General features: G+C 40.9%; 1 protein-coding gene across 1 annotated transcript; it reads left to right on the top strand.

Moving 5' to 3' along the window:
* The first annotated feature begins 8,814 nt into the window (after positions 1-8,814).
* nemp1 (nuclear envelope integral membrane protein 1) lies at positions 8,815-15,207 on the top strand. Its single transcript, XM_031741904.2, has 9 exons — positions 8,815-8,977; positions 10,719-10,840; positions 11,067-11,283; positions 11,376-11,448; positions 11,539-11,632; positions 11,736-11,850; positions 12,464-12,689; positions 12,963-13,139; positions 14,499-15,207. The coding sequence occupies exons 1-9, from the start codon at positions 8,869-8,871 to the stop codon at positions 14,656-14,658; spliced, it is 1,293 nt and encodes a 430-aa protein (XP_031597764.1). The 5' UTR covers positions 8,815-8,868; the 3' UTR covers positions 14,659-15,207.
* Positions 15,208-16,460: the final 1,253 nt, after the last annotated feature.

Here is a 16,460-nt window from a genome sequence, read left to right on the forward strand (position 1 = left end):
TGTAAGGCATTAACAACCAATTTTGGGTTGTCATTAAAAATGTATTTTCTCTTTTTGTCACTTGTAAATTTGGTTCACATTCTCTTAACATGATACTATTGTTGAAAATTTACACCAGTTTACATCAATAAAGCGCTACTGATTTAAATGATCCACCAGTTTTCACCAGTTTGTATCTCACAACACAAGAGTAGCTTCCTGATTGATTTTTGGATGTTTTTGCAGATCATCAATCTGCAGTGTACATACAGTATACTGTATGCACAAAGCCATGTGCATACATGAGTGCAAATGTAAAGTGTGACACAAGCTATGTTGCATACACAAGTTACGACACAATGTGTGAAAGGTGGACTCCTCATATATTTCCCCCTTTTACACACTAATGTTCTTATCATGTGATGTCACATCATTTTACAGGGGAACCATTGAGAGCGTCCTCTGCTGCTACATCACTATCTGGCACGGGAACTGCACCCTCACTGAAAAGAAGTCTCTGCAGCGGATAGTGAGGACAACAGAGAGGATCATTGGAGGCCCTCTCACATCCATCTCCCAACTCTATGAGAGACACATCATCTGACGCATGAACAGCATAGTGAAGGACACTTTCCACCCCTCACATGCACTGTTCTCCCTCCGTCCATCTGGCAGACGGTTTCGCAGCATCAAAACCGTAACGACCAGACACTGCAAGAGCTCCTTCCCCCAAGCAGTCAGTGCCCTCAACTCACTACCATAAAAGGACTGATATACACAGACACCTTTACAAACACCTTACAATACTCAGCAAAAGCCTCAAAAACAACAAAAACTTCCACAAATCCACTACAAACTGGACCTGGGAACAACATGCTTATTTGCACACTCAGTCGCATAGTTCTGAACACACATCTAAATTATATTATATTTGCACATTTTGCATTTTGCACATCTTCGTCATGTCTCATCAATAATATCCTGACAATAACTTGAAATTGGTATTGAATACCTACTGTACATTCCACTTTGTATTGTCTCTGTCCTGTCTTTGTTTATCGTACAGTTAATATTGTATAGTTACCATTATAGTATTGTGTTTTGGAGGAAGGCAGGTTCAGGGTTTAGATAATCAGCATCATGGGCTCATCCGATCAGAATGAGAATAAGCAGTCATCTAATCATTCACAGGGTTCTCCTTTTATTCTCAACTCAATAAAGCAAAGAAGGAAAGACACATGGACTGCTATCTCTGAAAGGAAATAAAGTATGATTTAAGTAACTCAAAGTAATACATAAACTCAGGAGACTCAAAGAGAAACTCACCTCAGCTGCCGCCCCATGTGGGAGTGAAGGAAGAGTGAGGGGTAGGTGAGTGCAGTCCTTATATAATGAGTGACAGGTGAGTGCAATTAAGGCCAAGCACCACACCCAATTAAAGGTGAGGAAAAGAAACAAGGTGCATCTGGTGAAGTGACTGTGCTAAAAGGTGAGCCTTTACAACAGCCGCCCCCATATTTCTACTGAGAAATATGTTGAAAGGGTTAAAGTTGTTCTTTTTCATGAAGCGGGGGCAGAGGAATCAGACATACTACAGGTCTAATATAGGTTCAGGGGGTCGACCTGGAGGTCAACGCAGGCCAGACAGTTCAGGGGGATGACCATGTAGCCAGCGGTGGCGGCAAAGCAGGTCCAAATGCCAACCGCGTGGGATGCAGCTGCAGGCCCAGACCTGCAGACCGTCAGGCAGTTTTGCAGGTGCTGGGGGTAATTTACGGCACTTGGCAGGGGCAGGACCAGGTGATCCAGGAGCAGGTGGCGCCCTGACCACTGGCGGAAAGTTAGCCACAGGCGGTGGAACTGGTGATAGCGGCACTGCCGGTGACGACGTAGGTACTGCTGATGGTAGAGTAGGAGGTGGCTGAATGAATTCAGAGCCATCAGTGGACACGAGGATGTGCTGGAGCGGTTCACCTGAACCTGAACTGGAAGATGTGAACAAACATTGGGCATGCGTGGAACTGCTCTGGGGTTGGAAGTCTGTGATCGGACCTTGAAGTGTCCATCCTAAGCGGGTTTTGACTGCTGAAGGAGATCCAAATGGTCCATGTCTAATTGGTGCAATAGGCGTAATAAGGTGGGTATGATCAGAGCCTATGAGCAGTAGTGGAGCTGCTTTGTTAATAAAGGTTAATGGGATACCTTGGAGATGCTTGTATCTCCGTTGGAGAGCTGATACGGGGTAGGTGTGGTCTGAAAGTGCTAAGTGACTTGTAGCGAAGGCATTATTAACTGTGTAAGTTTTCTCTGGATGTGCGATGGGAGAAATCTTGAAACTCACAGAAGAACCTTGAATAGTTTCAACTTCTTGATGGACAGTTCTGAGTGATAATTTTTCAGCTTTCCCAGTTAGGTAGAGATGCTGAGCTGTTGATGTCAGAAGCATGGTGCGTTGGGAGCCATCGTCAAGTACGGCATATGTTTCAAGAGTTCTTTTGCCATTACGCAGGAGCACTTTCACAACTTTTAATAGTACACTGGGACAGTCACTAGGTTTATCAAAGTACAGTGTACTCACTACAGGATTAACTTCAGTTCTAGGTCTCTGATTCACCTCACACAGGATCTGTAGATGTCGTCCCATGCAGGAGGCACATGCTTTCCTCAGATCACACTTTGCAGCCTGATGAGTTCTAGCACAACGCCAACACCGTTTGTTTCTCTTTATCCAGTTTATCTTCTCATCCTTTGTCTTGTTGATGAACTCAGGGCACTTGCTAATGTGGTGTTCAGGTGAGCAACAATATGCACATCTTGCCTTAGTCATTATGATGGGTTGTGCTGCCTGTACAGGATCGGATGGATTTGTCCCATGTAATAGTGTTGTAAGTGGAGAGGTGTACTTACGGGCAGGTCGTGGCTGGTTAAAGGATGAAACCGGACTACTGTCCTTTCTTGGTTGACACTTGCATTCCATTTGCAACCAGGATGAGAACAAAGGTAAGTCATACATCATATCTCCTTGTTCCCTGTAAATGTGACGTTTGAAGCGACTAGAATGCTCTGCAGGCAACTTTTCAAGTAGGCGATCGACATGGGAGCCACAATTTAGTTCTGTCTGTCCTTGATCACCCATAGTGCTAAGCAAACCAACTAAAGCTTGCACACGAAGAGCAAAGTTATCCAGAGTCCGACCATCACCTGCTCTGATAGGAGGAAGCTCCAGTATATTCCGTAGCTCTTTCAATGCTAGCTGTCTTGGTTGCCCATAACGCTCATCAAGAGCTTTGATGGCTTGAGTGTATGGGTCAGGAGCATAGGAAAAGGAAATAGCTAACCGTTTAGCTTGGTCTACTTTCAGATGATCGAGAAGGACATGATATTTAAAGTGCTCTGTCTCATGAGGGTCAAGAAGGTTAGTAAGGGCCATTCGTAACAGCCTATACTGGATTTCATCTTCACTGGTAAGGTCTGGGAAAGAAGGACCCTCAAGCTTATACACATGTGTTCTAGTGCTAGAGGAGTGACCCAAGCTAGCAGTAACAGGTACCAAAGGTTTCTGTTCATGTAAGCCATTAGATGTAGCTGGTTGCTGCTTTAGAGGAGGGTGCTGCCTTGGTTCTGGAATGCAAACGAGAGGTTGAGCGGGGTCTTCATCTAGAGGAACAGCAGGTTGAACACAGGAAATCTGGTGGAGACCTTGCAGTGGTGTGGGAAAAACTGGTCTAGGCAAACCACTTGAAGGAACTGCAGCATCCAATATTGTTGAATTAGGGACAGGAGGGCTAGCAGCCGGAACTAAACCAGACTGACGGCTAATCTGTGGGGGCTGCAAGGGTGATTGACAGGTTGCTGTATCAATCACTGGGAACTGCTCATGTTGCTGATGCGTTTGGGGAATGGCTTGTAAACCACATACAGAGGATTTGCTTTCATCAGATGAGACAGTGTGAATTGAAGATCTGGAGGAACTGCGAGAATGGGGAGGAGATAACTGAATCATAAATTGCCTAATCTCCCTCATCGTCATCAGGAGTTCCCTCATCACCTCATCTTGATTGGTGGGTAAAGGAGCAGGGCATGCCTCTGGTTGGCTTTCTGACTCCCCGTCAGGATCCTTCAGCCCATGTGTGTCTGTGTCACTATGCTGGCATTCTGTTTGACTCCCTGTATCACATCTAGCACTTCTACTCCCAGGATACTGAACATCATACTGCTGCAGGTGGGCAGGAGGTTGCCTATCATGACTGGATCGTCTCAAACCTTCAGTCAATGGCTGCTGTGAATCCATGATGATAACACTACTCCGGCTCGGAGGACCATGTTTTGGAGGAAGGCAGGTTCAGGGTTTAGATAATCAGCATCATGGGCTCATCCGATCAGAATGAGAATAAGCAGTCATCTAATCATTCACAGGGTTCTCCTTTTATTCTCAACTCAATAAAGCAAAGAAGGAAAGACACACATGGACTGCTATCTCTGAAAGGAAATAAAGTATGATTTAAGTAACTCAAAGTAATACATAAACTCAGGAGACTCAAAGAGAAACTCACCTCAGCTGCCGCCCCATGTGGGAGTGAAGGAAGAGTGAGGGGTAGGTGAGTGCAGTCCTTATATAATGAGTGACAGGTGAGTGCAATTAAGGCCAAGCACCACACCCAATTAAAGGTGAGGAAAAGAAACAAGGTGCATCTGGTGAAGTGAATGTGCTAAAAGGTGAGCCTTTACAACAATTGTATAGAATCAGAATCAGAATCAGAATTGTGTTTATTGGCCAAGTATATGTGCAGACACATACAAGGAATTTGGTTCCGGTAGATGGTGGCTCTCAAGCACAGCAATGTAAATCACACACACACACACACACACACACACACACACACACACACACACACACACACACACACACACACACACACACACACACACACACACACACACGTGTCTACATATACATTACACATGCATACACATACATACACAGAGCTGTGTAAACCAACTATAAATAACTAATCTAAACTTATATACATAAAATACAGAAATGAAATGAGGTGGAATGAATACTACAGAATGTACATAAGGTGCAGTTGCAGTCTGGCAGTGGGGGCAGTGTGACAGGTCAACTGTTTAGAAAGGAGATGGCGAGGGGAAAGAAACTGTTCCTATGTCGGGTGGTCCTGGTCTGCAGGCTTCTGTACCGTCTGGCAGAGGGCAGCAGATCAAAAAGTCTGTGTCAAGGGTGTGAGGGGTCTGTGATCATTTTCCCTGCCCATTTCCTGGTTCTTGAGAGGTACAGGTCCTGGATGGAGGGCAGGGGGGCGCCAATGATCCTTTCTGCTGCCCATACAGTCCACTGCAGTCTGCTCCTGTCCTGTTTAGTGGCTGCACCGTACCAGACTGTGATGGAGGAGCACAGGACAGACTCAATGACCGCAGTGTAGAACTGCATTAGCGCTCCTGTGGGAGACTGTACTTACCCAGTTGTCTCAGGAAGTACATCCTCTGCTGGGTCTTTTTGAGGATGGAGTTGATGTTGGTCCCCCACTTCAGGTCCTGGGAGATGGTGGTACCCAGGAACTTGAAGATCTTCACAGTCGACACAGGGCTGTCTGATATGGTAAGGGGGGGCAGAGTTGAGGGATGTCTCCTGAAGTCCACTGTCATCTCTACAGTTTTAAGAGTGTTCAGCTCCAGATTGTGCTGACTGCACCAGAGTACCAGCCGCTCAACTTCCTGCCGGTATGCAGACTCATCACCATCCTGAATGAGGCCAATGACGGTGGTGTGCAAACTCCAAACTTTAGGAGTTTAACAGCCGAGTTCTTGGAGGTGCAGTCATTAGTGTAGAGGGAGAATAGTAGTGGTGAGAGGACACATCCTTGAGGGGCACCAATACTAAGGGACCGAGTTTCAGAGGTGATCTCCCCCAGCCTCACTTGTTGCTTTCTGTCTGTCAGGAAGCTGGTGATCCACTGACAGGTAGCTGGTGACATGCTGAGCTGGGAGAGTTTGGAAGAGAGAAGTTCAGGCATGATGGTGTTAAAAGCCAAACTAAAGTCCACAAACAGGACCCTGGCATAAGTTCCCGGGCGGTCGAGGTGTTGCAGGATGTAATGCAGCCCCATGTTCACTGCATCATCCACCGACCTGTTTGCCCGGTAGGAAAACTGCAGAGGGTCCAGCTGGTGGCCTGTAATGTCCTTCAGATGGGCTAACACCAGTCGTTTGAAGGATTTTATGACCACAGACGTCAAAGCGACAGGTCTGTAGTCATCCAGTCCTGTGATGGTGGGTTTCTTGGGAACAGGGATGATGGTGGAGCATTTGAAGCAGGAGGGAACTTCACACAGCTCCAGGGATCTGTTGAAGATGCGAGTAAAGATGGGAGCCAGCTGTTCAGCACAGTATAGAATTGTATAGTTAGTAATTAGTACCTTTTTATCCCTTAATTTTACTGAAACTTAGCGTGTTATTTATTTGTAATTCCTAGTTTTACATCTCTTGGAGACATATCCTTTATATATTTATATATGCACCATGGGGTGCTTAGGGTGAAACAGCATTTTGGTACACTGTATACTGTGTATACTACTATATTGACAATAAAACTCTTGAATCTTGAATCTAACTGTCTTATCGACCAAAATTTACAAAGAATTCAAATGAGCTGTGATCACTCAAGTCATTGTCACATCCACTGATCAGCATTCTTATCATACATGATCATGCGGTAAAAGTCTGAATGATGTGGACAAATCCAGTACATAAAAAGACAAACCTCCAGCAACACTTTAGTACACACAACAACTTTATTATTTAACCAACACATTGGTCTTCCTCAGGATCATCATAAAACAGTTCCAATGCTGAACGCTTACATTTTTATGGTGCTCTATTTGCAAACAGTTATAAGATTATTTTTCTCTTAGTTCTTAATATGTGTTGTAGTGTTTACCAGACGAAACAAACTCACTAATCCTAGGTGCTCTCATGGTTACCTGCAAAGTTATAAATGTGTAGTTGGTTCATAAATGTGTCACAAAAAAAAACACCTGAGTAACCTACATTCCTGAACAGACCATAAAGTAGTGATAATAGGTGTGACCTAGTTTAAAATAAAATAAAATAAAATAAAATAAAATAAGTGACACAAGTGACAGACTGGTGTTACAGTTGGCTAATTTGATGTATGCAAAGCGGCAGCTTTCAGTTTAACCTTCACTGAGTGTCTCACCGCGAACTATTAAACAGCACTTTGTTTCCTTCCACGAACACATTTCAAAGCTGCTACACTCTGCATGCTGCGGGAACATAGTGATAACATTGTGAAATGCAGAGTCATGTGGTTCCGCCATCTGACCATAACTCAATATTATATGACACGTATACCAGTAGGTCAGGGCAGCTGTTCAGTTTGTAACAGGAGCCTACAGCTACGCTCTCTGAGGCAGTTCACTGTGTTTATGTAGCACAACTTTGAGCTGAATGTTTGTTTCAACATACTATAAAGCATTTTTAGCTATTGTGTTTTCAATTTTGCTAATCACACTAAAGACATTTCTGAAACTGGCAGGAATCTCAGGCCTGTGTGTATGTAAGTAGTGGACAAAAAAACAGATTCAGCAAAGATATATTTAGAAAATTAAATGAAGCTATGTCAATTGGAACTATTCGCATTATTTTTGTTGTCAGAGAGGCGGTATGTTTGAACATCCTTTGAACACTTCACTAATTAGTTGCTAAAATTACATACAGTCCTTTGTGCTTTAATGCCAAGCTTTTGAAGTGTGGCCATTTTCAATTGTCAAAGCAGGAAAGGCGTGGGCGATACTAAAGATGTAATGATGGCTTAACCCAAACAGTTGCGCCACCCTTCACATGACAGTTTACCTCCTGGTCTCGCCTTGAAGACCAGGATCTTAAAACTGGTTGAGCACAAAAATGAGCAATAAATGTCATTCATATGATCAATTACACTTGTCCTTTGCAGCTTGTGACATTTAAATACGTCAGTATGTCGTCTTGAGGGCTTGAAAAAAAAAGGCAACTGGACATTTTTATGTTTTCCAAGACCTTTCACCTCTCATTCAATTGGCTTCTTGAGAGGTAAAATGCCTAAAGACACCGAGTTACCTTCTTTTTCAAGCCCTCAGGACTACCATTAACTGGATGACTGAGGACCTACACACACGTGTTACTATGTGAAGCTAAGAACAATTTCATTTGTAATCAAGCTCTTGATAATGATGAAGTACTTATATATGTCCACAAGAGGGCAACATTTGTTTGACATTACTGAACTTAAGTGGAAGTTCACGGAAGTTCAGTGGAAGTCGTCACTGTGCAGTTAATGTTGAGTTTTTCTCAGCAGCTTTCCCCTTTAGCAGCCCTCATATCTTTCTGCATATTTACTTACTTCACCAATGTCGAACTTCAACCTGAAACAATGAATGTAAATTGTCCCGTAGACTTAAGAATATACTGAGTAGCAATAACACAATTCTATCTTTTAATCAAAGCCTTCTTTACCCCGAGCTGTACAGGGCAGTTCTAGTGGATTTCTGATTTTTGTGTATTTGCTCATCTGCTTTCACATGCATATGAACTTGAATGACATCTTCAGTGAAATCTTTTGCAAGGATAGGTAATTTAAGTATTGTGTTACTTTGGAACATAATACTTAAATGGTTTATCTAGAAAATGAAAATCTAACTATCAAAACAATTTTTCTTCTGGATTTCAGGAAGATAAAGAGACATACTCTTAAAAACGATGACGAACGACCCAGTGTAACATTGTGATTGGCTGATTGGCCTGCACTTCAACCGAGTTCTCCGGAGACGGAAGGGGAGGGAGAAGACGTTAGAGGCGGGGTACAGTGGAATTATCATGGCGGGATGCATGAAAATTATAAACGGTTTTATCTCAGCAAATGCTAGATTAATGGTTCTTGCGGTGCTCCTTATTTGTTTACCTCAAATCTCACAACAGGATACGGGTAAGAAGCTGTCTTATGAAATAGAAACAAACACCTCGAGTTCCATGGGTGCATATTTCAAACTGGTTTTGCTCAGGCTAATTATTGTTAGCTTGTGTTCAGTTTTTGAGTCAGTGAGACCGCAGAAAGGTTATTGTATGGTGAACATTGGTGGCCCTTTCAAAAATTCTTACATCTCGATTATTTCCTGGCTCTGGTTGTGTGTTCGTATAAATCATAAATTAGACTAAATACTATTTATTTCGCTCTTTCAGATGTGTTAGGTGTAAATTTGTAGAACCGAAACCCTAGAAACCTGTCTTAAAACATGCATAAAACTGCCCGAAAAGAGGTTGCAGTATATTTGTATATTGTTCCTTAATGTAAACAACTGGCATGCTTAGCTTATAATTTAAGGTAAATGCAACCTACGATTAATTCTGTCCCGAAACTGAAATATTTCCTGAGAAAAATTGAATATTTTTTGTCATGTTTATCGTTTATATATTGAGTTTTGTCTCCATTATTAAACTACTAACCATTTCCTTTATTTTGTAACATAACTAATGGATAATGCAATAGTGTGAGAACACATAGAGCATCCCTACCACCCCCCAAAGAAATACATTAATAATAATAAAATAATAAAATAAAAAGTCTCACCCATACATGGGTAACTCAGTACTCTTTTTTTTTTTTTTTTTTTTTTTTAAATTAAAGGGCAACTATGTTGTGTACCCTGCCATCTCGAATTATTTTAATGATTAATCTTACATTATAGTTTTACACAAAAAAGACCTTATAGTCTCTATTTTGGCTTCTACTCGGCCTTGGTTTATCTTCAGTTCACTTCAGGACACATTGGCACACTTCTGTCAGCATGTCCATGGTGTGGCAAGCTGACAGAAGCTCTTCCCCCAATAATAGGGGGTTTAAACAAAATGCATAATAAAGTTTTAGCTTGCATTACTTGCACAAATGCAATTGAGCTGCTGGAGTATTTTTAGAGAGAGAGAGAGAGAGAGATATCTTTGGGCATAACAGTCATACAACTGGGAGCTGGAATCAAGTTATCAGGAAGTCCTGCGGTTTTGCTTACTTTACTCTAAGTCCTGTCCTTTGCTGTTGTGTGTATTATATACAAGACAAGTCACATCATACCAGTTTACCTCACCACAAATGGTGACAGTATGTTTGTGCACCATTTTTGATCATTAGAGATATTTTTGAGTAAGATTTTTAAATCGTCTTTATATGTGTCAACTGTCACAAATCCCCCCCACACCCCCCAAAGGTTAAAAAAAACCAAACCTTTCACCACCTTTTGTTTTACCTAGCTTTGTTTTGATTGGTGGCTTATTACAAAAGGAATGTTTAAACAGGAGGTGGGTGGGGCTTCTCTGCTCACAGATGTGGCTGAGATAATGTTTTTCCCTCATTATGTTACCATATAATTTGAAATGTTTACAGTCATCACGAAATTTGTGACCACTTTTTAAAGATTCCCATCTTAAGTTTGGACCATATTAGGCCATAGCAGTGTGAAAAATTAGGTGTAAACCGATATAGTTGCAGGTTTTTGTCTTTTTTGGGGATTTAAAGACACTACAACATTTTTTTAGAATGCTTGTTTTATACTGTAAATGCTATAAACAATGAGAGTTCAAACGTGTTCAGGTCAAAGGTTATTCTTGCACAAACAATATTGCTTATAAGGTAAAATGACAGTTGCAGTCTTACTATTTATTGGCATGTATCCCAGGTAAAGAACACGAAATAACTAATCTGCGGGATGGTGAGGACTATGTCATGTCAGGATCCAACCGGTTTTGTTACAGAAACACTGTATCGCCAACCTGGAGGCAGACATGGACAAGAATTCAGGTATGTGAATCTGCTAGCCCAAAACTGGTTATACTCAGTTGTAAAATAATGAAATCATGTGTTTCTTTTTCTTCACTTTCTTTCTATCTTAGAAAGTTTGTCTATGTTAGTGGTCTAATGTAATCTAATCTAACATACTGCAAATGTTGTTTACAGCTTGACAGTCAGTTGAAAAGAACCTCTGTATTAAACTTGTGATTGATATAATATTACCAATATATGACAGGTCAAAGTGTGGAGTTCAGAGGTGTTTAAGGTGGACACTGTGGAAGGTGAGGAGGAACTGCAGGAGCTCGATCGCTTCAGTTTTTGGGGCTGGTTCCAGAGCCTGCTGCGAGAGAAGCACAATGAGACTGTTATTAACATCAGCCTGTTCACCAAGAAGACATGCTTCAAGGTCGAGCCTACTGGGAATGCGCAATACACTGTCAAACCCATTCGCAGTAAGTGGGATGGGGGTGTGGAATAAAACAAATTTGCTGGTTATTGGCAGTTAAAATATGGCTGTTTTACTGTTCTTTATTCTTTATTGCAGAGTTTGATATATATCTATTCTTGCTATTCCTCGCTGGAGCATTGCTGTTTTTCTTTGCAGACTCACTCAGCAGGTAATTTTTTCTCACGGACTAAAGTTTCATTTTCAGGTATTTTAGGTTTATCATAGTAATTGGTATATTTTTTTCACCACCTGTATGAAGGAGTCAGGCTTTCTTCTACTCTGCCGGTATGAGCACTGGCATGATTGCCTCTCTCATAATCCTCTTTTTCATTCTGGCACGCTTTTTACCAAAGGTAAAGTATTTAATTTTTATCCAAAATCCCAGTTTTTTAATTATTGAATATCTCTAATTTAGTGTTTAATATTTATACCATTTGTGTTTGTTCCTTCACACAGAAAAGCCCCTTTTATGTGTTGATAGTTGGAGGCTGGTCATTCTCTGTGTACGCAATCCAGCTTGTGTTCAGGAACCTCAGCGTTATTCTCCGAGAGCACTGGCATGTGGCATTAGGTACAGACTCTTCATGGACAGATTGTGACTAGCTGATAACCAAGGACCAAAGTAATTATCCTGATATTTAAAAAAAATAAAATAAAAAATTGTGCTATCAGCATTAATCTTGTTAAAATGACGTTAACGCCATAACTGCATTAACGCGGCAAATCCCCGTTAACGAGTTACCACGGATCGCCCCGTGCATGGGGCTGGACAGCGTCAACGTGCTAAACGGGGCAATCCGCAGGATTTGGAAATATTTGTATCTACTATGAGGCTGAGGGGTTGCACTAGTGGCTGCCAGTATTTCATCATTTTGCAGCTGCAAAATCAGTGACTGTTTGATTTTAAAGCAAACAATCACTATGTGATTGAAATGGCGAACACGAAACAGTTAAAACTTAGGCTTGACTTGGCCATGAAACTGTTTGCTTGGTCAATAATCCAATTACTTTTGAGCGTCTGAAAATGGGAATTTGAATAAAAATGGCTATAACTGTAAAGCTTTGTTCTAAAAGTAAAGCATACAGGCATTTGGTACATAATTTTGCAGTGATTTAACTTTTTAATGCAGTGTAAAAACATTTCTCTCTCTCTCTCTCTCTCCTTTTTTTTTTTTTTTTGGCAGGTTATGTAGCAATTGTGGGATTCATCAGTTTTGCTGTGTGTTACCGTTACGGCCCTCTGGTTGATGAGAAGAGCATTAACATCCTGTCGTGGACCCTGCAGCTCTTTGGTCTGCTCCTGGTTTATTTAGGAATTCAGATTCAACAAGTTGCCTTCGCTATCATTGTAGCTGCTTTGTTTACCAAAAACCTGGAGTACCCAGTCTATCTGCTGGTTGCTGCATGGAGGTATGCATTTTGCTGACACAAGGTGGCGTAAGAGCACAGTGTACTGTGGATCAGTGTTCCTCAGGCAGTATAATGTGACTTGTGTGGTAAACACACACTTAGTTTCACAGAATAAACACTTTTTTATTGCATGTTCTTAACACTGTAAATGATTTTCTGTGAACTGCTGAACCTAAAAGTAGTGATAGTGTGATTGTGGTAGAATAAAAACAATACTCATATTAAGTTCATATAATATGGATTTATTTAAGTCATGTATCTACTCTTTTGCAGAAAAATCAAGCGGTATATCCACTGGAAGCCACAGCCACGACGCCTGCTGACTGAGGAGGAGTATCAAAAGGAAGCTGAGGAAGAGACTCGGCGGGCTCTGGAGGAGCTGCGGAAATACTGTAACAGCCCAGAGTTCAGCCCATGGAAGACAGTGTCTAGACTTCAGTCTCCGAAAAGGTGGGTTTTATGCTCATACATATGTCTTTTTTGACAATTAAGTCAATTTTGGCTTAATTTTACCCTAATCTTAAAATAAAGAGAGGACCATCGTATCTGCTAATTGTTTTATGATTCTGTTATGTTTCTAATAAAAGAATTTATTTTAAGTTTTCATTTTTATTATTGCCTTGCAACTTTCTGAAATCTTCAATACAAAACTAATGAGAGATTCTAAACAATATTGATCACCAATAGCTGACTGCTTTGGACACGGTGTTTATAATACCCCTTAATTACAAACAGTAAATTGCTGTAACCAAATTTTAGTATATTTCTAAAATCTGAAATGAATATCTGCAATACAATGACTGCAATAAATCAGCTTATGTCACAAGTTTTAGGCTACTTGTCTGGATAAATGACAACCATCAAAATTGCTACTTTATGCCTGAAAGTTTACAAATATTGCTAAAATCAATATAATATAAGAACTTTCCATTTCGACTCATTTATCAGTAAGCCTTTTCTGCACTGCGTGTGCAATAATGTTTTAAACGACAAACCTGGGGGAAGAACATTTGAAAAACCCACTTTACAGACACCAAAGTAATGATTTGAATCAAACAGCATTTGCAGAAACTGCTTTAGGTAATGGTTTCTGCTGAGTGATTCATTTTCCCAGTATGCATATTCAAATGCACTTTATGAATGATATCTTTTGTTTTTCCTCACTTATCTAGAAGCAAAACAGTATTTTCACTTTGAAACACCTATCTGTCAAATGATCTTCATTGGTTTTTCTGTCTAAAGGGACGTCTTTAAATCGATTAAATGACCTAAACTTCAGTAAGAATGTGCGACATTTCTCATATCTTCACATTACTTCCGACATATCGTGCCACAAAACTTTCTATGTAATCCAGTCATGACTGGCAAACACTTACACTACACTACTTACACTTGCAATGTTGAGTCAAGGATTTAAATACAAGGTACATTGGGAGCGTGTCCTGTGTAAAATGTAAATAAATAAATGAATAAAGATCTGAATGCGATGATTATAAACCATTATTGTATTTACAGAGCATGGAAAAACGTAGTTAAACATTTTAGTATCTGGGACATTTCAGTATTTCATGAAATAAAATGCATGTCTCAAGAAAGTTGGGATGAGGCAAGAAAAGGCTGGAAAAGTAAGTGGTACTAAAAAAGATTTTGCAACTAATTAGGTTAACTGGCAACAGGTCAGAAATAGGAGGTTGGAATTAATAAGGGATAACTAGTTAGTATGTGTGAGAGGCATGTATAACAAAGACTAAACATTGCAGCATGTTTTGGTTCAGTTTTGGTTCATGATGTCGTCATGCTTACCCACAGGTTTGCTGATTTTGTCGAAGGCTCCCCGCACTTGATGCCTAACGAGGTGTCCATCCACGCCCAGGAATACGGTTTTGGAGGATCTTTCTTTGAGGATGAACTCTTTGATACGGACGACGAAGATGACGACGATATTGTACCTGTGACGAAACCAGAGTGAGACGGCGCAGTGTTGGAAACAAAAACACTTAATACTGCCTTTCAGAAAGGTGATGGGAGATCAGCTCTCCAGGTCCGTCCAGACTGACTTTTAAATGGCTTCTTTGGGGGCGGGGTTAGCGGCATCCCTGAATTCCAGGATAATGAGCCATTTTGTATTGCCACAGGCAAAGTAAACAAAGTACTGTCAAAGAATGTGCACTAAAATCACACTTTTTCTTTATTTCAGGGAATTAAGATTTCTGTTGAGAGGTTTAAAGACAGTGAAAGCTGAGACTTGCAGGTTTCTTTGTGCTGAGTTGTGGCCCAGAAAAGTTTTTAGTTTTCTAAACATGTTTTGTTTACAGCCTTTGGCTGTAATTGGATTTTCTGCTGTGGACTGTAATGAGATTATGCTTGTAGATGACTATTACCAGTTATTACTCTAATTTTCTGCTTGGGAAGAGAAAGAGATTCATTTTTTAATTTCACCTATTTCATTCATTTTAACGAAAAGCCATCAATAGAAGTGTCCACAAGTAATTTGAATAAAGATATATATATATATGTATTTGAACTCTAAAAGGTGTGATGGTGTCACTGAGAGGGCTTGAGGTTTTGTAAATGTCAGCATGGCTTCATCATATGCCTTTGATGCAAAAAAATTTTCTTTTTCTTGTTTAGTGCCGGTTGCCAAGCAGCTTTATTTTTGCAGAGTAAAGACTCTGTAGTATCAGAGAGAGAGAAGTTCAAGGATGCAATGAACTCTTATTAGCAGCATCTGGCATCAGTGGGAGGAAGAATTCGAGGGGAAACGTTCTGGCTGGAAGAAAATGAGTACAGCAATAACAATACTTATTTATCATATAAAAGGGCAAAAAAAATATTTTTTGTTCTGTTGCGACTGAGCAATCCTTCCATCACACCAATACATGATGTGTCATCATTAATGACAGATTACCACATGTGGGTAAAGCCCCCGGTCAAACAGGCCTATAAAAGGGAAAATTGTGTATTTCCCTAATGCCAGATACCTGTGAATGTAAAATTTGAATTTTAGTCATCTAGCAGTGACTAGATGTTACAAGGTTTTGGGGTCACCTGCAGGGGAATAAAGCGGCCTTTTAAAAAAAGCAGGCATAATGTAGGCATTCAGTTATATGGTGTGAGTGTGGATTATAATTCTTGATTAATTATTTTTGGTCTACGGTCTTTCTTGGTTTACTTCTATTCACTTTTGTTTAGTAGGTGGCCTTTCTACCAGCTCTATCACCTGGTACAGAGCCAGTTCTACCTTGATGCCTTTTAGGATGGAACCCACATTTCGCCAGGTTTGAATTTGGTCACAGCAGGTGCTGTGTTGGTGCCAGGTTTGTTTGGTGGTCTGGTCAAAATGCCATGACTTCGGTGAAGTCATGAAATTAGCATGGGAATTTTTTAAGAGGACCTGCTTGTTTTAATAAAAACTTCTTTTCCACCAACTTGATGTCAGAGCCCAATTCTGTCTTGCTTCTTTTTGAGAACCAGGTCACATTTCAACGGGTTTAACAACTGATTTACTAACGATCGGATCATTTTTATGAGAATAAAATCAGGTGGTGGATTGCATCTGGCCGGGGCTTTTCTGTGTGGAGTTTGCATGTTGTCCCCGTACTCCAGCTTCCTCCCACAGTCCAAAGACATGCAGTTAGTGGTGTTGGGTTAACACTAGTTAACCTAACACCACCACTGATTATGAATGTGTAGATGGTTGTCTGTCCCTCTGTTAGCCCCGCAGCAGGCTGGCGACCTGCCCAGGTTGTAGCACACCTTTTGCTCTGTGGG

The sequence above is a fragment of the Oreochromis aureus genome, linkage group 20 (genome assembly GCF_013358895.1).
Source record: "Oreochromis aureus strain Israel breed Guangdong linkage group 20, ZZ_aureus, whole genome shotgun sequence".
Taxonomy (NCBI): Eukaryota; Metazoa; Chordata; class Actinopteri; order Cichliformes; family Cichlidae; genus Oreochromis; species Oreochromis aureus.